Source organism: Serinus canaria, chromosome 6, assembly GCF_022539315.1.
Source record: "Serinus canaria isolate serCan28SL12 chromosome 6, serCan2020, whole genome shotgun sequence".
NCBI lineage: Eukaryota > Metazoa > Chordata > Aves > Passeriformes > Fringillidae > Serinus > Serinus canaria.
In genome coordinates this window covers 1,106,488-1,129,992 of record NC_066320.1, presented here as the reverse complement: position 1 = coordinate 1,129,992, position 23,505 = coordinate 1,106,488, and the positions used below count along the sequence as shown (strand labels likewise).

The 23,505-nt window shown below is 41.7% G+C and overlaps 2 protein-coding genes across 4 annotated transcripts in view; one reads left to right on the top strand and one right to left on the bottom strand.

The window, feature by feature from the left end:
* The window catches only part of CTNNA3 (catenin alpha 3), a 422,479-nt gene that overhangs the window by 90,401 nt on the left and 308,573 nt on the right, over positions 1-23,505 (top strand). The window lies entirely within an intron of this gene.
* LRRTM3 (leucine rich repeat transmembrane neuronal 3) overlaps positions 19,197-23,505 on the bottom strand; it is a 79,324-nt gene continuing 75,015 nt past the window's right edge. For 2 of the 3 annotated variants that reach the window (XM_018920819.3, XM_009095993.4), the window contains one exon: positions 19,197-19,605. In XM_018920819.3, coding sequence (XP_018776364.1) covers positions 19,396-19,605 — 210 coding nt within the window. In that variant the 3' untranslated portion in view covers positions 19,197-19,395. The remainder of the gene's footprint in view (positions 19,606-23,505) is intronic. The other variant, XM_018920820.3, reaches the window with a different exon arrangement.

The window sequence follows — 23,505 nt, the reverse complement described above, 5'->3', positions numbered from 1 at the left end:
AGTGAGCTGGACTGGCTGAGCCCTTGAGGAAAAGTGGCCAGTGGATATGTGTTTATAGTCCCTGTATGGCCATGGGGAAGGTCAGGCTGTGGGAAAGAGAACAAACACAGTGGATAGCTGGCACTTGGGCTCTTGTGTCTCTAGGTTTCAGATTCTGACTGGTCACTTACTGGGATGTGAGCATTGCAAATTGAAAACCAGAAAATGGGTGGAAACCCCATTTTTATTTATAGGAGTTTTTTTTTATTGGTGGTGTGGTTCTGGGCCTTGCTCTTTGTCTCAGCTCTTAAATTTGGTTGCTGTGGAGCACTAATGCCTTGCTCTACCTCTGTATTGAGGAGTCTTCAGTAAGAGTTTAAGGTCTGGCCCACTGTCTGGGTGTGGACACTGTGATTGCTGATGGTTTTTTGTGCTATTTTATTGCCATTCTTACTCTTGGGAGAGTGGAGGGATGTAGAGATGCCTCAAGCATTCTGATATCTCACCTTGCCATTACCTGTACTTCATGGTTTCCCCATGAAGAATTTTAACACTTTCCTGGTTGCCAGTGACGCCTGAGGAGGTAAAAGTAGGGGACTTAAACTTGTCCTTTATGGTTACTTGCAGTTTCTTTCACAGGTAATTTAGCAACTTGCAGAGTTCTGTGTAGCTGCTCTCTGAAGAACTGACCCCAGGCTTGGTAGCCGTGACTGACAGGGAGTTTGAGGAAATTCCTTGTTAAAATCTTCAAGAACAGAATGGCTTCAGGTTATTCATGGAAGGGCTTGATGTAACTGACTTCTTGAAATCCTTGGTTTTAAATCTGTTTTTTATTTCTGAACAAATAAAATCCCCTTTCATTAGTGCCTTTTTACAAAAAGAGTGGATTTGAATGTGCTTACTTTACTGTCCTCTTCATACTTCAATGTCTTAAGAAAACTGGTGTTCCAGAGAAGTTTCAAATTGAGCTGTGTCAAAATGTAAACTAGAAGAATTTCCATGTGTGGGTGGGAAGTGTCACTCAGTTCTTTTATTATTCATGGCTGGCTTTTTTATGACTTTATTGAGTATTATGTTTTTCAAAAAAGGATGTATTGCAGTAAAATTGGTAGACCTAGATAGTATATTATGCTGGCATTTATGCAAGAAAATATGTAGTTTTCCTGATTTTGTTGTTCACATTGTCTGAGTAGTTGATTGAGTTGACTTTGAACACTTCTACAGAGGATTTTCTTCTGTTTTGTATGCAGTATGTGTAATTGAAAATAATTTTTAAATGTTAACTTGCAGTGAACATTTTGTTTTATGGGGAAATTAGATATGAATTGTTAAGGAGGAGGATCTTAAGTGTACTTAAAAGACAGAAGTAGCCTAGTGAATTCCCCAAATAGATTTACAGCTGAAAAATAAGCCGCAGTTCCATGTACCTGATGATAGATGCTCTTAGAGACCTTGCAGCAGTCTGGGATCTCTGCACATCTGGAGAATCTGGAGAAGGGTAATGAAAGAGCTGGAGAAGGGTAATGAAAGCTTTTCTCTTCTTCAGCCCTGCTTTTCCTGGATGGTTCTGAGCTGGGCTGTGTCAGGATTGATCAGCTCTGACCTGGAGCCTTGCACTGGAGTAACTTAGTGTGAGGAGCAGCTCGTGGCTCTGTGGGGGTGACTCACTGGAAGAGTGAGGAATTTGTGTTTGGTGTACCTGGCAGCCCTGAAAATGTACTTGGTTGCTCAAGACTAAATTTTTTTCAAGAAACCTTCAATAAAGCAGTGTTTGTTCTCCTCAAGATGAAATAAATCCTTGATTATGGTAATAAACAAGAATTAAAAATAATCAAGTGTTTGTTAACTCAGCATCTACCTAGCTGTTTAGTTTATGAGAATTTTCCTATTTTTAGAGTTTATTGAAAATGGTTGTTACTACATAAGATTTTTGTCAACCAGTTTCCAGTTTTTAGGGGATGTTAGAGTGGTAATTTTCTGAAATGTCAGGGTGCCATTTCTGGGAATGCTGCTGAAGTCTGCTGTTTCAGATGCATTTGTCTTGGTTTTTACCCTCTGGTATAATGCAGCTGATTTTTGTTGTCCAGATATATTTCTAAATTTCATTCTGTTTCAGCTTGAAAGTTACTTTTTGTTTGTGTATCAGTTCTAATTAAAAAGATCAATCATAATTGGGTAGTTCAGGGAACTCTTCATGGAATATTGGTGTTGTAGGCCCATGGAAAACCCAAACCAGCCTGGCTGGAGTTGACTCTGCTTTCAGCACTAGGTTGGACTGGATGATGTCCAGACATTGCTGCTGTCCTTAATCTGTGGAGTCTGATGCCAAACATTTGGATAAATTCCAGTGTTTGTGCAATGTCCTGGATGACCCAGCCAGCTCCTTTTAATATACAGTAAATCTCATTATTTACTAATGGAAGACTGAAAGATATTCAGGTAATGAAGCCAGGACAAGAAATTACATAAAGTAGTAAAAGGAAAGTTTCTTTGATTTGAGTAATCCCTGGTAATTTTCAGATGATGAAAGAAGAGTAGTCACTGTGTTAAATTCTGCTGTAATGAATCCTCTCTATAAATAATACCTTGTAGAAGTCATTTGGGGAGTGGTTGATTAAAAGCTCTCCCTAAGAATTTCATCCCATGACTGTAGAGATCCATTGCATGGCTGAAACCAATGCTTTCCCTGTAGTTACTTGCATTCAGGATGTTGTATGCAGCTGCACTTCTTCATTTCTAGTACCAGGAGTGAATTCACTTTGACAGAAGTGGAGATACCTGCATAGTTGTCAGCTGACTTTTGGACTTAATTTCTTGCCTAGCTTCTCTTGATATTTTTTAATGAAGAATGAACAATGGAGCTTTATGTGAATAGCTTATGGTCACTTTTCATGAAGTCAGTACTGTATCATATTGCAGAAAAATTGTCACTCTTGGTCTTAATTGTTCAGCCAGATCTTAAAACAATGAGTTAAAGGTGATCAGGAGCATGAAGATCTAAATCCCAATTCCACATTTCTGTCTTCTTTCTGAAAAGAAAACCAAAACAAGACCTAAAAAACAAAACCCCATCTTTGTCTTTGGTCACAAACAGCATTTATTGGCACTTCCCTCTTTTTTAATTTTCTTTTCAGTGCATTGTTTTCCAGTTGTTGTTTGTTGTTCCTGCCTGACATGCTACTCTTCTTTCCTTAATTAAGTAAAATAAAAAGGAAGATTATAATTTTGTATCATTTGCATTTGTGACCATTGTGCATGATCAGGAGGCTGGCTAAGTAAACAGTGGAACCATCCCCCCCATCATATTAATAAAAAAGATGTGCTTTAGTCCTTTCAAGATCAGCTCTTCTCAAGAACTGCTTTTCATGCTTGTTTTCTAAGCCTGTGTAGCCAGTTGGCACATTTTCTTTCTCTTTGAATATGCAAAGAAAATAAATGCCTTAAATCAGAGAGCTGCAGTGCTTAGTAGAATACATTAAATAAATGATTCTAATTGCTATATTTAGTGGAAAATCCTTACTATCTTAGGTTATTCTAATTGTCTTTAACCATTGTTTCATTATCAGGAGAAAAACAAAGGGCATTTATACAAAGATGGAAAGAAATGATAAGTTAGCTACTTGACTAGGAGCTGTACTCAGGAATAATCTAGGATTATCTTTTCTATCAAGTAGCAATGTTTCTAATTTTTTCTAAACCCTAATATTCTATGGGAGGAATTATCAGTCTGTAAAAGAAGATCATTGCTAAAGGAATCCCTCCCTTCATTTTCTTGAATATATTTAGCTCTTTGCAGGAGAAATGAAGAATGATAATCATTTTTTACTCCATGTAAATAAGAGAAAATAAGGAATATAATAATCACAAACATCCTGGCAGCAGTTAATGGGGAAAAAATGGAGCCTAAGGTAAATCTCTTTTCTGGGAACTTGGTTAGTGCTTCTTTTCTGCTTACTACAGCAAAAGAGCACTGTACTATTAACGTGCCTTGTCTGCCTGTGCACCTGCAGCCATGGGCAGTGCACACAGGAGAGAGCAGCTGCACATGGGCCAGAACCATTTTGGTTTTACAGGACTATTTCCAGTCTACTGCTTGCAGCAATAAGGACGTGAAATAGGGGAAAACTTTGCAAAGTTCCTGCAGAAAGTGTGAGCTGAAGGAGTCCAAAGAATGAGTAGGGAAAGGAAAGGGGGAATGCTGGGTGGCTGCTCACAGCTGTTTGCTAAGGAGATAAGGTCATCATGGCAGTTGGGATGTGTCCCACAGTTGCCAAGGAAATGGAAGTTTTATTGCTTGGCTTTCAAGTAATCAGAAAAACTTGTTTCTAATTTGAAAAACAAGAGGCCTGATAATTTTTTGAATTCTGTCAGCCACCTCCTGTGTTCAGCAGTGCAGCTGCACAGTAAAGCAGGACTTTGAAATGCAGTGCCCTGGGATGCTGGAGGTGATGCTGGCAGATACTGCCAGGGCTGGCAGCAGTTTTTACCTGTCCTCTCCTAAGCAGCTGGGAGCAGCTGAGCAGATTGTTGAGATGAACAATTCTCCTGGATGCCAAGGGGAAAGCAGAGTGCTGCTGCAGGTGAGTGAGCATGCAAAGTCTGAGCAAAGCCTGGATGAGGCTGCCAGCTCCTCAGGCTGTTTGGCTCCTGGTTTATTGTGATCCTTGGAACACCTGCCTCTCTCAGCTCTAAGAATGGAGTTTTTGTAGAGCCAGACTGCTCAGCCACTGGGACCTCCAGGTCCTTCCCAGAAATACTGGGAACAGCAGATCTGAAACTTGCAGAGTTTGGTCCCAAGGCTGTCTTACAGAGCTAGCAGGGCATATGGCTGTGTTTTGTCAGATCTGTTGTGCTTTCTCTGTTTCCATGGAAGATTCTGCTTTTGATAAATTGATAAAATTTAATAGAAGAAAGATTTCTCTGGAGAATCTCCAGCTATATTCCTGACTTCTGATGTTGTGCTTCAGTTCTTGCTCTGTTTTTCAGTTTGTCTGTAGCATTGTCAGTGCATTTTAAATGTCTGGTAGAATTATAAGCAAATAGTAAGCCTTTTTTTCCTCATTTCATGTCTGGATGAAATGTGATTGGCAAAAGTCAGATATTAAAATTACTTGTTGGGCATTTATTCAGATGCAGATCTGGTAAAGTACTGTTACAGATCTATTACAACTATAGCTATTACAACTTAGGTAAAATAAGGAGGCTGAAAAAATCATCAGGAAGAATGGCTTTAGATTTCTGTTTTGACCACTAATTAAGGAAGGAAAGAAAGAAGTTTTATTTTTTTGTCCCCTAGCTTATTCTTGTAGTGAAGAGTCTGTGTACAGATCTGTGGGCCAGTCTGTACATCTGGAAGGAGCCTTTGCTGGCAGACAGCTGGAATATGACACTGTCCTCCCATTCCCTGTTGGTGAGGAAGTGAATGAGGTGGAGTAAATCAGCAGGGATCGCTCTGTGCCAGAGCTGCTGTGGGACTCCTGGGAATGCTCTGGGGGGGCTGGCTGCTGCAGGGACACAGATTGCTTTAGGTGGTTTCCAGGCCAGAATGGCTCTTTGCTCTTTTCCCCAAATAACACATTCTGAGGCAAGAGCAATGCAGCAAGGCATGGTCTGATCAGCACCAAAGGCTTCTTTGCTCAGAAGAAGGAAGTAACTTGCAAATTTAATAATGAAGAAAAGGGTGGAAATCTGAGCACTGGAAGTAATTTAAAAGGAAATCATAGGAAGGAAAGTAAAGACCTTTCTAAATGGGGGAGAGGAAGGCAGAAATACTCTTTCCTGCCTGCTTCAGGCTTCCTGAAAATAGTTAGCTGGAAAAATTAATGCAGTCAATAAGGCAAAGTGAATATATGCCAGGAAGAGTCCAGGAATATTTAAGAAAGGAGTTTGTGAACCATTTGCCTTGATTGTAAAAATCTGTGAGGAATGAGTATTTCCAGGTAAGAAAAAAGCCAAATTTATCTTAACAGATAAATTTCTTTATCTAGGGAATTAACAGGTCAGTCCCTCTAACTTGGATAACTGTGAAGAAGCTGCAGGAAATCCTTATATATTCATTTCCTAAAACTGCTCAGGATATGAAAGTGGTGCTGAGCCACAGGCATCTATTTTGAAAGTATGTTTTGTCAAATACATGTAGTTCTTTGAGAGAATAGCTGGCTGGGGATTAAAAGGGAAGTTGGAAACTGCTGTAATGTTATACACAGCAATGCACACTGAGAGGATGTTTTCACAGGCAAACTTGAGAAGCACAGTTGTTGTATAATGAGTGAAAATACAGGTCACTGAAAAACAGTGTTCCTGGTGAATTGGTATTTAATCCATTGCAGGTCAATTTGGGATTGCTTAATGAAGTGTGATTCTGCAAGGACTGGCCTAGGACCCGTGTGTATGGTGTACTTTCATTAGTAAGAAATGAAACTTCAAAGGATTTTGTAGGTCAATAAAAGCATTACCCTCCTTTTTTTTTTTTTTTTTTTTTTTTTTTTTTTGGTGAAAGGGTCTGAAATCTGCAGATTGAAGTGATAAGTGTAAAAAATGACTCTTGGGAAGAAGTTCACTGTAGAGATAAAAATGCAGGATTTGTGGCTTGGCAGTGGTACTGCTCTACAGCTCCCAATGCCATATGAAAATCAGAAATGAAATGAACTGTCAGTAGGGCTCAGCTCAGTTGGAAATTTTAGGCATCACAGCTTAAGAATAACAAGGACTGATAAAAGGAACAAAATGAAGCAAGGATTTTAGAACTTATACCAAGTAGGAAGCAGCTGACTTAACTGAGTCTGTGGAACTTAGGCAGAGGTGGAGGAGAAGAGGAACATGCTGATATTTTCAGATATGGAAGAGGCTTTATAAGGTTTATGCTGTTAGGTTATTCAGAGAAAGACAAATGTAATTGGCCAAATGCAGAATCTGTGCAGTAAAAACCCCAGCCATACAGATGAGTAAGCACTGGCACAGTTCTCTTGGGAGGCCCTGGAGAGGAGCTGGAGCACACAGCTGGGACTGGTTGGGCTGCCTGGGAGCTCCAGGAGCACCTGGGCTGGTCTGGAGTGCTCAGGATACAAAGTGACCCTGAGCTCCCCCTCAGCCCCACTGATCATTGCTTCACAGTTTATAAAAGTGATATTCCCAGTCTTCATACTGCATTTGCTTACTGCAAATTGCTTTGTTTTCCACAGGTTAGTGTAGGTTTTTAACAGTAAATGCTTTTTCTATGCAGTGATCAAAACTAGAGTGAAATTTGGTGGGTTTTTAGATTTCCAGGCCATATACATAATCTGTCCTTTCTACAATTTTGTGTTCAAGCATCTGGGGAAGGCTGGTTAATAAAAGAAGCTATTAATAGTTGTAGGCATCCTAGGAATTTATTTTCTTATGAGCTATTTGCATGAAAACAGTACATTTAACAATGATTCAGCTTATCATATCAGCAGGAGTTTTTGTGTCCTGACTAATTTATAACTGCATTGGAAATATTTATCTAAATTTAATATTTCAAGATCGACCTAACCATTTTGCATCCTATAATCTGTTCATAAACTGGAACTTAAGTACAAGAAATAGAAAATAGGAATTTTGCTCTACAAGATTAAAACTTCAGCAACCAAATTGCATTTGTGTAATGTAATATGTGAGCTGTTCTGTCATACTAACATGTTTTTCTGAGGAGAATGGATATGAACTATGAAACAAACCCAACCATCCAGCTCTTTCTGTGATTTGGTTGTATGGCAGAAATCCCCAGTAATTTCCTGGTGTCAGAATAAAATCAGGCTGGAAGTTGCTTGCAGCACGTTGTGGCTGGGGGACACCTGGGGGGCAGGAGGCTGCTTGTCCCCAGGGACTGCACCTTGCCTAAAACTTGAAGGGAGGGGTTCTAGAGGAGGCTCTCCAGGACTGATGGAAAGCTGGGTGCTGCTGCAAGGCCCTGGGCTGGGAGGCAAGGAGAGAGAAACCTGCTCATGTGAGGATAGAGGGGAGGGGGATGCAGTCACTGCAGTCCCTTGGCCACCTGAGTTTTCCTTCTCAGAAGGTTGCCATGGTCCATAGTCTGCCTGGTCTAATAAGCAGAAAGCTGCAGCAACCCCAGCTGTGGAGCTGGAGGGTGTTTCTGCTCCAGACTGCCCAAAGGAGAAGCTGTCCTGTGCCTCCCCAGGACCTGCTCACACTGTGCCTTGTCCTGAGCACAGAAACGTGGGTGGTGATGAGGCTTGGTGGGACTGACTGCAGTGCTCCACTCCTCAGCAGCTCCTGCCCAGCAGCAGGGAGGGAGAGTTCTGCTAGCAGGGTGTTTGGCTGCAGAAACCAGCAGCAGGCAGAATCAGAGGGGCACAGTGTTGGAGCTGTGTCTCCTGAAAGGTCCTGTGGTTCTCCTGGGTTGGTTTCACTGACTGGAACTCCAGAGCAACCTAGAATGTGTCCGTGTAAATAGAAGACACAAGACAGCTTTGCAGTTCTTTTTTTACTGGTGCTTTAGGTACAAAAGAATGGATTTACTCTGGAATAGATGGTAGTGTGTTTGCCTGATCTAGATGAAGCAGCTTTTTTTTCCTCCCTACAGTTGGATTTGCTGGTTATAAAGGAGGAATGACTTCATTATGTGTTGAAGTGACTTTTTCACAATAAACTTGAGAATATAAAAGCATACTATCAAATGTCACTGTATTATGTGATGTATTTCACAGTTTAAAACACAGGTTTTTTTCCAAAGTTGAAATTAGAATTGTTGACATTAAGGAAATGAAAATGATTGATGGAGTGGTTTTACTTGACCAGCTGCTAATGATTTCTCACTCAATATCTTGTTAGCTGGTGCTGAAGTCATACATATGGCAACCTAGAAAATAGCCTGAAGTTCCTGAAACTACAGAGAAGAAAAATAAAAGTTATTTTGGTGCTTTTGATCTATGATCTGTGATATAAAATGTGACTTTTGATGTTCTAGGATGGTGTGATCGATAGCATAATTTTTGTTATTAAATTGTTTACTCTTTACTGAATGCTGCAGTGCATTATATTTGGGCTCAGAGGCAGGGAGAAAGGTCACTTAATTTCCTTGTTGGGCTGCAGCCTTGCTCAGGTGGAGCTGTTTGGGAAGAAGAGAGAAGGCATTTTCATTGGGAACAGCTGAAAATGCTCATCTGAGAGAAAGGTCTGGAATTTGCTAGGCTGGGGACTGGTCTCTCTTGCAGGAGACTGGAGAAGGAAGGGCATGCTTCTGTGGCTGCTGAGGAAGCTTTGCAAAGTTACAGCATCTCCAAAGCCTTGCTGAGATGCTGAGATTCTTAGCCTGAGAGCAGGTTTGTAGGGAGGGAAGGGTCCATGATGAGCAGGAGAGGGGTTGGCTGAGCTGCACTTGGATTTTCAGTTTCTCCTGCCCATCAGGACAGCTGTGCTGCTCTCTCAGAGCTGTTGCAGTGAAGCACAGCTCTGGTTCAGTGCCTGCTGCAGTCTCTCAGGACAAAGTGGAGGAGGCTGTACTCTAGAGGGGGGTAGTCTCTGGGAGGCTCCCAGCAGCCACTTCTGAGTGCCACATTTAAATCCCTGAATCACTGCATGGATCAGTTGTGAGAAAGAAGGGGAACCCCTCTGATGGAGTACTCTTTGAGGATAGGGCATACCTGGAAAGGCTGCAGGTGAGCATTTCATCATGGGAGCAGCCAGTGTGTCCTGGCCATTGCCTGTGTCCTGCTGGGCTGCAGAAAGCTCTCCTTCTCTCCTGTGCTGACTCCTGATCAGCTCCTGTACAAGTGCAACAAACCCAATGCTTGAAAATATCAAATCCTCCAAAGCCAGTGGGGGAGCTGCAGCTGCCTTTGATGGAGCCAGAGCATCACCTGGTTTGAAGGAGTTAGGCTCAGCTCTTGGGGCTCTTGCTACTTTTTTAAGACTCTGGTCTGGACTGAATATTTCATGCTGTTCTTTTTTGGTTTTGCCTTTGTTGCCTGACACTCTGGTTTATTGTAATGTCTTACAAACTTCATTTGAAAAATATGCTTGGTATTTTGGTTAAAATACAGTCCTGGTTATATCTCCCCTGTTTTTCTTTCTTTGAATGGTGCTGTGTTTCTGCTGACATTTATCATGCAAAATGGAAGAATTTCTGCAAAGCAGAAAGGTGAAATTATGGTTTGACCTAGTGTTGAAGCTGAGCAAATTAGCAAAAGAAAAACTGTTGATAACCAGTGAGAATTCATCATATTTTCCTCACACATTTTTTACAAGTATTTTGTGGCAGCTGAAATTTCTGACCAGGACTAGACTCTGTCTCTTTTGGCCTCAGACTGCATGTAATTATTCAGAGTATGCCATTTTTTCTTATAGGAAGCCTTATTACCCACAGGCAGATGTGATCTATCATCTTTTCCTTCAACAACTCCCCTTTTCCCTCTACCCTGAAATAAATCAGAAAAGATTTATAATATTCTGCGGCCCATAAAACCTGCTTCATTATCCTTAAATCATGTATATCTGATTGCAAAGCTCTTACTTTTATAAAAATTTGGGGAGCAGAATATTTTATGGAGTTTGGTGTGCTTTTACTGAAGGCAAAAAAATCCATTTTTTAAACCTAATTTTTTGCAAGTTTTTGCTGCGAATTAAAAGCTTTTTTTAGAGAGAAGGAAGAGAATGGATCTACCTTGAGATGTCCAAACAGAAGGAAGTATTCAAGCTGGAGTGATGGCATCAATTGGAGTGGTGCTGTCTGTCTCTCTTGTCACTGTGCTGTCCCGATGGAGCTAACACCTTTTTTACAGCCCGGGCACCTTTGGATGCAGACCTTGTTTGTTCACTCCCCTGCCCCCAGGGATTCCATTTGAGCAGCCATTGTGAAGGAGCAGCTGGATTTGTGCCCTTCCATTTTCATTCCTTCCTGTTTCCTCCCTTAATCCATTATCATGATGAGCACTCACAGTTCTGGCAAGTCTTTCTTTACTGAATCCTTGGATTTTCCTTTTCCATCAGCCTCTCTGTAATTTTCCCTCCTTTCTTTCCATTATACACATCTCTCCCTTCTCCTGTTTACACAGAATGAATTTGTTTTCCTTCTTGGGTGTTTTTCCTGAAGATGTTTCTCAGTGAAAGTCTGATTTCTTTTTGGGCAGCTCTAAAGGAGATGCTGGCTTTGGGTGAGAAGTGCCTGTAAGGTTCCAAGGGTTGTTCTGGGAGAGTTCCCCCATTTCCCCTCGTTGCTGATGGGTTCAGTCCCTTCAGTCAGACACTGAACTTACAGAGCAGCTCCTGCCCTTTCAGCTTAGCTAACTGTTGATGCTGCAATATCTGTAATAAAGGTTTTGTATTTATAAAGCTTTCTTATTTTTAAAATGATTTTCCAATGTTGACTTTATTAACTAATAGTCCAGAAAACTGTGATGTTAATGGACAAATACACCCCTGAGGCAGAGCAGTGATCAGCCCTTGGGCAGTAGTGTATGTCTTCACATCTAATTGAATTCATATTCTTACGGGCAGTACTTTGGTGTCTTTTTGTTATTTATCAATAATTCTGCCTTTGATTTACTTTTCCACTTCCCTTGGTTTCTCTGAAGTCCTCCTAGGTGAAAGAGGCCAGTAGCAATGTGATTTTTAACATAAAAGCAGTTGATTGAGGGTCTGGTATAGGTCTGGTAGAGCCTCATTGTATTCATCTGCCTCCCTGAGAACTTTTACAGATCCGGGTCTGACTTCTTTTTCCTGGGGTTATTTACTTTTAGTTCATGTGTGTAAGGCCAACTTTTTCATCCCTGTTACTGATTTGATTCAGATACTATGCTGCTGATTACTGACATGTACAGGAGATGCTTGGTACTAAAGAAAATGGAAATGGTTTTCACAGTCAGAAAGGCAGATCTCATTCTCTAGTGGTTTGCCTGTGTAGATCCACTCCAGACTTAATTTTAATCCTTCTCATCTTCTGTTTTATGTTGTGCCTTATTAGCCTGTACCTCCTTTTAAAAACCAGCCTTAAATATCTTCTATACAAGGTCCCTATAAATTTTGAAAATACAATTTTTTTCATTCCTGAAGCATAACTTAGTTGCATTTATAGCTCCTTTCTTAACATCCTCTCTCTGGAGTAATGCTGGATTATTACTACATTTAAATTTTCAAATTTTAGGTAGCAGTGTGAGTCTTGTTTCTGGTAACTGTTGTATTTCTGTGGATTAATGCTCCTGCATAAATTCCCACCTCCTTCCTTATTTTGTAAAAGAAAAACTTAAACACAGATTCTCAAAACAGGTCATTACTGCTTATTCTGGGAAGCAAAAAAAAAAAAAAAAAAAACCCAAACAAAAACCCAACAATTTTTTTCAAAAGAATAATTTTAGTTTATACTAAGATGCTTGGACATTACGGGAAGGACTCTTAGAGTGTAATTTAGCAGTATAAATTATCTTCTTTTATTTAATTTCTTTATTTTGGCAGGTATTTTAATTTCTTTGCTGAAGGAAAGGTAGGGCCTCAGGATGCAGGTGGGTAGGGAAGGAAGGAGTGAATGAGTGCCCAGCCTGAGTGTGGCAGGGGCAGGCAGCTCCTCACCTCTGAAGCACCAGATGGGTTCTGCAGTGCAGAGCACACACAGCTCTTCTGCCCCTTTGGGATCTGGGTGTGTTCAGTGACTGTTTGGAGATGCAAGGAGTCATTCAGAGAAATAAAGAAATGGGAGAAGGTTTTGGGAGCTGGGGTTCTTGTGATAACCCGTGTGATAACCTCTCCTTGTCTTCTGTCTCTTTCCCCCTCTCTCTCTGCTTTGTCCTTTCCCCCTTTAGTAGGAACACTCACCTTTTTTTGTTCAAGAAAGGCTTCTGAGATATAATGTTGCCACATTTACACTTTATTTCTGTCCCAGAAATCTGTCAAAAGAGCCCTCCCCGATCCTGGCTCCGCGGGACAGGACACACCTGTACAGTTGTTTTTGCTTTGAGATGGGCAGGGCAGCATGTTCATTTGTTCCAGAAACTTCTGAAGTTTCTGTTAGGATCACTTGATGAAAGTGGGCTTAGAGCAGTTCATACTGACAGCTGTTCATATCTCTCCATGGCTTTAGCCTGCAAAGAGGTTATAAAAACCAAACCTTTACATCACCTTGTGTAGTGGGAGAATGAAAAAAAAAGGTTGATTTTTATTAGCATATTCTAGCATTGTTATATTTATGAATCTATATTTGCAAGTGGTAGTGATGAAGAAAAGGAGGGAGAGAAGCTTCACCATGTGCTTGGTTGGCAGCAAAGCTGCTCAGCTCTGGAGGTGATACCTGAGAGGCATTTCCCTGCAGGATCTCAGTCTGAATAGTTCTCTTTTACTGCTGGCAGTCTCAGTTGTGACTGCTAGACTTTGGAGAAAGAGCTAGACTGCAGAAGGCAAAGAGAAGTATGAACTGTCTAGGTAGTGCTGAAGCAGAAGACAAAAATACATCTTTTTCATGAATCCTATTTGCATATTCAGATACACCATTGATAGCTGTATTTTTTTCCTTTCCTGACAATGAGAATAAGGCTTTTGGGCAGTGGAGGCTGGACTAATTGTGCAAGTTTACAGGTTCTTTAAAAATAAAGTTACCAACAGCAAGACATAAAAGGGAGATGCATGATTATTACTTGAAAAATAAATAACTTTCATTATTTCTTTTGAAAGCATAAATTACAACAAATTATTCAATATGAATTGTTCAGTTAATGGCTTTCCATGCCTCATTTATGACACACTCTTGTATAAAACTACTGAAATTACTGAAGTGCACAGTGCTGCAGAGACACATCATTTTCTTTTAATGAGTATTCTCAGCAAAAGTTGATGAGGTTTCGTTCTCTAAGAAACACAGAATTAGTGTCTAAGAATGTTTAAATTACTGGGCTTTGAAATATGTTTCACTGAAGCACTCCCCTTTATGGTTAGATTGCAGATAGAGGCAGTGCTGAAATGCAGCCACCTTAAAAGTCTTTCTTAGGGAATGCAAAGTGGGAAATACTCTCAATGAAAGCTGGAAAAAACACACTCCTGTATAACTGCACACTGAGTTCTTCTGGTGTTTATTAGGAGAGCATCCATCCTGTTCATGTCAGCTGACCTAAGGCAATCATCACACACCGTGGTTAATCCAAACCAATGCTGTATGAATGCAGCACTAATTAGTGCTCATTTGTATATGATGAGTGTCACCTCTGTTGGGTGGGACTTAGGAGTGTCCCTGTCACTGTGGGTCTGTGTCACTGGCTCCTGTGCTGTCCCACAGCAGGAGCTCCTCTGCCCTTGCCATTAACGAGGCTGTTCTCAGAGGGGCTTATTTACACTCCAGATTGATGAGCAAGTAGAATGGAAGCTCCCTGCCATGTGGGATTCTCACACTTGCACACACTGCACTTCAGCTTACATAAAAATTCTTGGCAAAGTTCTAGTGGTAAAATGTTAATTTCTTGGGGCTTCATTAGAATAACATTAATCAGGAACTCTGATTATGTTCACCTTATTCTGAAACTTTATAACTGAAATTAATCAGGTTCTGTAATTAGGTGGAACAATAAAATGGAACTGGGCTTTGTTATTTTATAACAGAGCTATTAATTCACTCAAATGTTAGATTTTCTTTGAGGAATTAAAGAAACATCTGTTTTTAAGTATGAATCATTATGGTCACACTTGCACCTATTAGAGCTTCATAAGTATCTTTCTGTGTTGAAAAGCGTTTGCACTACTTCTGCCAAGCAGGTTTATTGTTTGGTTACTGTCGTGATGGACTTGAGAAACCTGTGAAAAAGCATTTCTCCTTTTTGAATCTTGGTTATAAGATACACAATCCCCTGCCCTCCCTAAGAGAAATCTCAGGGTTTCAGATGGAGCCTGCCCTCTGGGGGGCTGAGGGGATGTTAACCATGCTCCCTGGAAGCTGGCAGTGACTCATTGGTCATTACCTGAGGGTCGTGCCTCTGTGTTGAATGTGGAGATTATTCATTCCTACCTGAATGAGGAGAGCAGGCAGCATTTCCTGTAAGTGTTACCAACTGCTGTGCCTTCAGAGAAGCTGTGTGCACACTCAGAGAGGGACTGGTGTGAGGCCACGTTTGCTCAGGAAGTGCCAGACCTACAGAGAGTTGGGATCTCTGGAGCTTTCCAGGGAAAGACAGCTGTGTGCTTGCCCCAGTCTTCAGTTCTTCTTTGGCTTTCATCTCTCAGCTGCTGTGCCAGGCAGGTTATCGAGGCTGGGTGTTCCTCTGATGTGAGCAGCTAAAGCCTTTATTAAACTCAGCCTTTATTAAACTCAGCCTTTACTGGGTGGATTTGCCTTTAGGAAGCCCAGGCCCTGAGACCTGTACAAAACTGTGGAGCAGAAAGATCTTTCCCCCAGGAGAGGAGGATCAGGCTGCAGGACGTGAGTTAAGCTGTTCACTTCTTCACCTGTTCAGCAGACCATTTTTGCTACCCCAGCTGGGAACTGGATCCAGCTGCTTGGGAGTGACACTGTAAATGATCATTTCATTAATTAACATTTACCATCTTTGAAGACTTTCATTGCTAGTGTAGCAATATCAAGAATTTATTACAGTTCAGTGACACTGCAGTCCTGGCTTATTTCTTAGGTCCTAGTGCTGCCCTTGCACTTTTGTTTTGGTTTTTTTACCCTTCATGTTATGGTTTTTGCACAAATTCTGTTCTGGTGTCCAGTCTGAGGGTTGGAAATAAGAAGAGATAAAACATGCCTTAAGAGAGAAAGAGAGAAACAGAGGGAGTAGAGCAAGCCTAGTCCACAGCTTCTGAGGCTGGCATTTTCCACTGGTTGTGTGCTGCCAAAAGAAGTCTGACACTTACAATGTATATCTGAAAACTGTGTATATTTTGGGGGTTTTGATGTTACTGGTAGCTCTCAGATCCCTTGAGAATAGTTTGTACTGCAAATTTCCATAACTTTTTAATTGAAGGAGTCATTTGCTTTCTTGTATAAATGGTGTTTGTTTGTTGTTTTTTTTTTTTTTAACTGTCTTGAGATGCATGCAGGAATTTGTCAAATTAGTCATTAATCTTTCTATCCACCCCCTTCCCTAGGGAGGACCTCCAGGCAGATACTTGGGCTTGCTTTGCTGCTGGGTGTTTGAGCCCTGTGCACTGCTGTAGCAGCATGTTCCACTGATGGATGATGTGGGAATTGTTGCTGGGAGCTAGGTTTATTTTTAAAATTGTCTCTGGTTTTTCATTGCTGGAGGTTAGATTGTCTCTCAGTCTGTATTTTGCAAGTTTAATGACCTTCCTCAGCCTTTTCCTGGTAAAAGGACCTGCCAGGGTCTGGTGGTGGCACTTAACTGAGACAGAGGTGGATGCCATTGGCTACCTCTGTTGCTGGTGTGTGGCTCTTGCTGCAAAGGGAAACGATAGAGAGGGACCCCTCTTGATAAATACCTGACCCCACAGACTCCTTTCTTCTTGCTAACTTAGCTAGGAGCTTTACTAGGGATGCTGTTCTGTTTCATCCATGGAACAAAAGCATTTCCTGTCCCTGTGCAGCCAGAATGAGAGCCCAGCTGGCAGCAGTCTGTTGGCAAGCAGGTGTGCACAGGCTGAGCTCAGGATCCAGGAGTGGGTCTTTTTCTGGGCTAGCCTAACCTGGGTTTTTTCATCAGGAGGATCTTTTAGAGAAGGTACCTACCTGCCATCTAGCTTTCTTGAAGGTATCTGTCTTTCTGAAAATAACAAGTTTCAGGCTGATATAGTCCATTTTAAAAAGGGTATCCACTGGATATGTGTTAGCAGTCTGGGATTGGGCTGGGCACACATCCCCTGCTGCTCTGGGCCCTGGATCCATCTTGCAGAGCACTGGAGTGGCCTGCTGGGGTCACAGAGAGCCTGCTGTTCCAGGTGCCTGGGAAGTGACTGGGAGAGTAGGAGGATTCTGTCAGGGGCTCGTGCTGTGACTCTGCTTCTGCCATTTGTCCTGTGACATCTGGAACTGGGAGTCTCTGACTGAGGAAAAGGGGAATTGTTGGTGTGTATGTGACTGTCTGCCCAGCTGTGCCCCTTTAAACATTCATCCCCAAGTTCTTGTGTCTCTGCACAAGAGAATATCTTCTTGTGTTCCCCAGTCTGAGCTCGGGAACTGGAACCTTTGAACACCTGGGCATGTGGAGGGGCTCCCTTGGTGCCAGGACCCTGGAAATGCTCCAGGGCAGCAGGTCCAAGCTCAGAGCAGGAAGGACAGAGTAAGAACAACTGAAACACCTCTTGGGAGGGTGCTGTTTGCTCCTTCCAGCTCAGGCCTGCTCCAATAGCCAGAATGCCACCATGCCACCTCTAAACCAGCTGTGGAGTGGTTCAGGCAATTTCTTCCTGCAGCCTGAACACCACTGGGCTCCAGAGGGACTCCTGCATGTTTGTTCACAGTGGGCAATTAGCAAAATGTGTTTTCAAACTTAAGTGTAGGAGAATTCCAGCACTGTGGAAGGTAACAGATTCAAGAACCAGTGTAGTGAAGAAATAAAGAACTGAAGTGGGCAGGTGTCTTAAAAAGACAATTAATGTTTTGAAGAAGAAATAATTTATGCAAAATATGTTACAAAATCGAAGTGCTAATTAATAAGCAGTACAATGTATTCTCTTTTGATACTTTGTTCCACTTAACAGGTACTGAATGCAGATTGATTTGTTACCAATTCTTGAAGCTAATTTTCATTCTATTCACCTTGTTTTGTACAAATAGTTGCCCTCTAATTTTAAAATTCAGTCTTCTGCTTTGAAGCTACATGAAAATATGGTAGGATAAAGATCCAGAAAAATAGATTTGTGGTTATATAATTTCTCTTTATTATAAAAAAGTTGCTTCACCATATGAAACTTTTTTTCCTATATTTTGGAAGGCTTGTGTTCCCATTTTGTTTTTCACAGAGTCAGCATGATATAATGTCTTCCTAATTTCTGTAATCTTTTATGATTACAGAGTAGTGTGTAGTGGTATAAAACGTTACTCTCATACAGTGTTGAGAAGTCTTGAAGATTTGAAACAAAAGAATGGGGTATAAGAATGCTTCAATCCAGATATTAAATGACAGACAAATAAGCAATGTAGTAATTGTTAAAGACTTAATACTACATTAATTTTTTTTTTCTTTAAAGGTTTTGGGCTTTTTTCTTTGTTTGCTTTATCATAATGTTAAAGGACTGTAAACTTTTAGCATTTTTTCCAAATTGCTAGATTTTTCAGCAAGTGGATGTTTCTTTTGAGTGACATTTTATATTCTAGGAGTAGTATAAGGATTTGTTTCTGTTGCCACTTCTGTCAGCAGCTGCCTGTGACAGAAGTAGGTTTTGGACCCCTTTGTCTTTAAGCAGAAATACAAATGCCTGATTTGGCAGACTCTTACAGCAGATTTTGTAGCTGCCTGTTGAAGTCTCCTGTCCTGTATTGCCTTGCAGAACAGTGAGACTTAATAAAATATCATCAGCCTTGACTAACAGCTGCATAAGCAAGCTTTGTTGTTAAAGTCAGGCTGTATTTCAAGGCAACAGGTAAGTTTGAGGAGAATTAATTTTTTTTTAAATTTTCATTTCTAGGAAAACTTGGCTGTATATTTTAAGAATTTTTTAGATGATTGAATAGTTAAACCCTCCATCTGGAACCAGTAGATAAAATTCTACACATTAAACACAGTAAAAATGGTGCATATTCTGCAAAGGACAGAATTTTAGATTAAAGTTGTCTGGGCACAAAAGCAGTAACAAAATGATCCCTACAAAACAGAGTAACTTAATAACACAAGAGATAACTGTTGTTAATTTGAAGCTTTAGAAACTGAAGCTTGTAAAGTAAGATGTCATTAAATTATGGCACTGTACATACCAGTTGTTCTTGGTAATTGAAACTTTACAATATGAAAAATACATTACATCTGTACAGTTTATACAGGTAGGTAGGATGAGTTTTGAAAAAGATTCACTTTCAAGGGTCATACTCTGAAGTCAAAAAAATACTGCACAACTGAACTAATTACAAATTGTAGACTGGAAACAATTAATCTTTGAGATTGACTTTTAATTTGCACAGGGATCCCACACTCCACAGAACTGCCTGCTCACTGTGTCCATAGCTTCCCCCAGGGTTTGGCTGCAGCCCTTGCTCCAGGAGCCCCCAGGGCAGCTGCTCCCTGCTCCAGGAGCCCCCAGGGCAGCTGCTCCCTGCTCCAGGAGCCCCCAGGGCAGCTGCTCCATGCTCCAGGAGCCAGGGCAGGCTCCCTGCTCCAGGAGCCCCCAGGGCAGCTGCTCCCTGCTCCAGGAGCCCCCAGGGCAGCTGCTCCCTGCTCCAGGAGCCCCCAGGGCAGCTGCTCCCAGCTCCAGGAGCCCCCAGGGCAGCTGCTCCCTGCTCCAGGAGCCCCCAGGGCAGCTGCTCCATGCTCCAGGAGCCCCCAGGGCAGCTGCTCCCAGCTCCAGGAGCCCCTAGGGCAGCTGCTGCCCATGCTCCTTGCCCCGTGCTGCCGTGGTGATGGTGCTCAGGTCCAGCTCAGCCTCCAGGCCTGTGTCCATGGCCTCCTCCTGCCTGCTGGCCTCGTAGGGCTTGTGGGCCAGCAGCTCGTGGTGCACCCCGCAGTAGCTCAGCGTGGGCTGCTCGTAGGCCAGGAATGTTGATACGTTCATGGACAGTGGGATCTGGGGCAAAAACAGAGGGAAAAAGCAGCAGTTACCAAATGGCATTACCAAATGGTGCTTGCCTGAATTGCATGTTGGAAAACCAGGCTGTCTGCTCTGTGTGTCCCTCTGCCACTCCTCTCCACCCTAACCTGCCCTTCTCCAGATGTTTTAGCCCTGACCTCCACCACCTTGGATCTTGAGGCCCAGGGCTACGTATGTGCTTGGATGTGTTTGAGAAGAGTAAGATGTGATTCAGGTTAAATTATCTTTAGAATGTAATTAACCTCAGCTAGAATCACTGTGTCAGGGAATATTGCACATTAAATGTAAATGCTTTTTCAAGTGAGGGGCTTGAATTTGTCAGTGAGTGTGATACCTTTGGTCTGCCTGGAAATACAGGTGAGAGGGTTCCTGCTATTGAAGTGCTTGGGGAAGGAGACCTCAGCCCTCCTGGCATTGTAACTAAACAGGGAACATCCCTATTTGTATCTCCTCCTTTGCAGCTTTCCTTCCTGTTTTCATTCCTTGTGAGATGTGTCTCAGTAACGTTTCTAGTTATGAAGAACCTCCTGTTTCATTAATAAATAATCTAATAATATCCCAGCAATTGTAGTAGTTCTCATCTCTGACAGCAATTCTGGAGTAAAACCCACAGCAGTGTTCAATTACCAGCGATGTGTGAGCTTCGTATTGTCTGGAGTTCAGGTTCAGATGAGCATCAGGAACCCCAGCTTATCTTAGATTTACAGTTCAGAAGCCTTCACACAGCAGTTTCTATTCAGGGAGGCATCTGTTCTGCAGGCTGATTTCCATTGCATAGTATTACATTTCTGTGCAGTGAGGGGGAAGTTCTGGCAGCCCTCTATCTTTACAGTCAGGAAGTGTAAAACTCTAGACTTACTTTACACAGAAAGTGCAGCTAAAAGTTTGTACTTACAAAACTGTATGGCAAACCACAATATTTTTATAAATAATTCTGTTCAGTCCTGAAAAGAATGTGGTCCAGTTTGGAATGTTGACTTTGTTTTTTCTTCATTTTTCTTTTGATCATCACTGGCAGTTGAAAGGTTACCACAGCCTAAAAGGAAATCTCCTCTTTTTTCTTTAAAAAAAAGGAGGTAGATAATTTGGGTCTGGTCTCTCTCTAGCAATTACAGGGATCTGCAGGAAATGTTTTTTTCCTCTAGCCTGCAGAAGTGTATTTACTTCTCAACAGATGTGAACTGGCTGGGGAGGAATTCTCATAGCTCCAGATGAATATCTCAGCAGTTGGCAAAGGTGGGAAAGGTTCTTGCAAAGGCCTTACAGCATTTATTAAGCTTCTGCTGTTGTGCCTGTGTTCCTACCTGATTGCTTGACCTTGACTGCACTTCCATAAGGCAGAAAATTGCCATTTTTTTCTGAATGTATTGTATTTGGAATTAGTGGCAATATTTTCAGCCTAAGGATTTTGGTATATTGTTAAATTTCATGGACATGGGGTGTTCAGACCTCTTGGGGCGATTTCAAGACTCAGCCATAGAATCCTGAGAATGAAAACTTGGAAGACAAAGGCATAAAGGGACAGCCACAGTTCTGGGTGGCTTGAGAATGTTGTGATGGGAAATTACAAAAGGGCAATGGAATATTTTCCATGGAGATGACAGAGCTGAAAACCAGGTGATCATGAAGAGGAGGGATGAACATAAACCACACTGAAACAGGAGAATAAAAGGAGCTGAAGGATGGAAGCAATAGAAGTGATAGAGCTGTGATGTGTCATTCTGAAAATGTACAGAATTACAGTGGAATGAGAGTGTCACATACAGGATAGGCATGGGAATGTGGTGCACCAGCATATGGTCAATATGTGAGAATTTCATCTGTTTTATAGTCAAGTTTTGCTGTTGCCTTCATTTAAAAAAAGGAGCAAGCCCTTATAATGCATACCAGGGAACTCTACAGCTTTTATGGACACAAATCAAAGTGAAATGCTTTATTTGTGGCCATGGGATTATTCTTGTTATTTCAAATGAACTTCAAAACAAACCTGATACTTCACCATCCATCACTTTGTCACTGTAACTTTTTCCTTAAAGAGTTTTGGGACAGGGCTAATGGTTTGTAGCTACATTTACAAAATGTTTTGTACCTACATTAAAGTCTCCTGCCTCTGTACCCCTGCATTTAAGTTCTCCCTGTAACTTAGGCAAGTCTTGCATGTAACAAGTCCCTTAATTTCTCCCTAGAATGCCCTAGAGCTGAGTGATAGCCAGTTATGGAAAGAAAATGCCTATCTGATTATCATCTTGTCCCTTTGCTTTCATGGTCTGCTTTTTCAAGCACTTGCTTGCTTAAAACTGCTGTGCTGTGAAATAAGGGAGATACTGAAACTTCTGTTAAAGGAACAGATAAATCTGTTACAGCCAATTTGTGGTGGTCATGGATTTAGAGTTCAGATCCTTCTGGCTCCCCTGCCAAGAATTTATTCAGCTGTGGGAGTGAAGTTACCAGAAGTTACTTTTAGTGGTAATTAGCATGCACTGACAGGAGGCCACACTGGAAGGCAGTGAGTGCTTCTGGGTGAATTGTTGTCCCTTGAAAGTGCTGATAAAAGATGGCTGCAGGAATCTCTAGTCACTCCTAAAGACCTCTGTTTTCCTTCAGACTTCTCAGTTCTTAGGTGGTTCTTTCATGTTTACATATTTCAGCCTTTCCAAGTCCCAGTTCTGAAGGCCTGGTAAAGGGCAGTGGATTGTTGGATCAGCTGCTGAGAGCTTTGGCATGAGATGTCCTAAGGACAGGCACCAACTCTGGCAGTGTTCCTGTCAGTGCCATGGAGGAGTTCAGTGCAAAGGGAAAGATGATTTCAGGTCTTTCCTTGCTTCTCTCAAACTCAGTTCAGGCTGTAATTAAAAACCTATCAAAAGTATAAGCAGCAAGAATAGCTTTCACTGACCAGCAAAATTGTTCTTCACACAAATGTTAATGGCCTCTTGGTGAGGGAGAATTGTGTTTTCTCTTCAGAGGGCACACCTGCCCAGATGTATGATTTTCCAGTACTGAGGAACTCTTGCTTTTTTTCTGCTACATAGCTGTGGGATGTTTCATGTGTCCTGCTTGGCTTTGGCAATTTTTCTATTCTGCCATGTTCAATCTGTGGTCAGCTTGGGGTCCACACAGTGAGAAACAAAGCAGCTGAATCCAGAGAGATGCTTTGTGCCCAGCCTTGAGTGCTGTGGCAGACTGAATGGCACATTCCTGCCAGAGGGACACCAGAGTGAGGAAGCAGAGGGCAGATGAGGAACCTGAAATCCTTTGAAATCTATGAAACCATCCCTTGAGTCACTCTCAAGGGGAGGACCCATTGTCTCCCTGGCAGTACAGACAAAATAATCTCTTACTGAAGTAGCTGCTGTGTCTGGACTTCAGTTGTTTCAGTGACTGAAGGCCCTAGGCTTATCTTGGTACTAAAAAAATCCTGACTAAGTGCATGATTAGAATTATAGTTCATCTGTAACAGTAATCATTTCTGTTCAGTGTTCAATATGACTTTCCAGTAATTTATGATGCAGCACATTCCCTGGGAAAGGGAGGGTGGGGTTAAAAAGTTAAAATCACCTTGACAAGCGAAGACCAGAACTTCTGAAGCTTTGCTTTGAATGTTGGACACTTGAACAGTAAAGTGGTATTTTCTGAGGGTTGGAAGAGAGTGTAGAGAGCATTCAACCAACCACAGATAGGTTCCATGGGAAAACAAGGCTGTTTTTTTTTGTTTTTTGTTATGTCAGTGTAGACTTGATATATTAAAGTAGAAGGAATTGAAAAAACATTCTCAGCAATTTGCACATACTAATTTTGACAGTCACCTTTACCAGTTTTTGTAATGCCAGAGTGAACAGCTGCCAACAGCTGCTGAGCCCTTTCTTATTTTGAAGA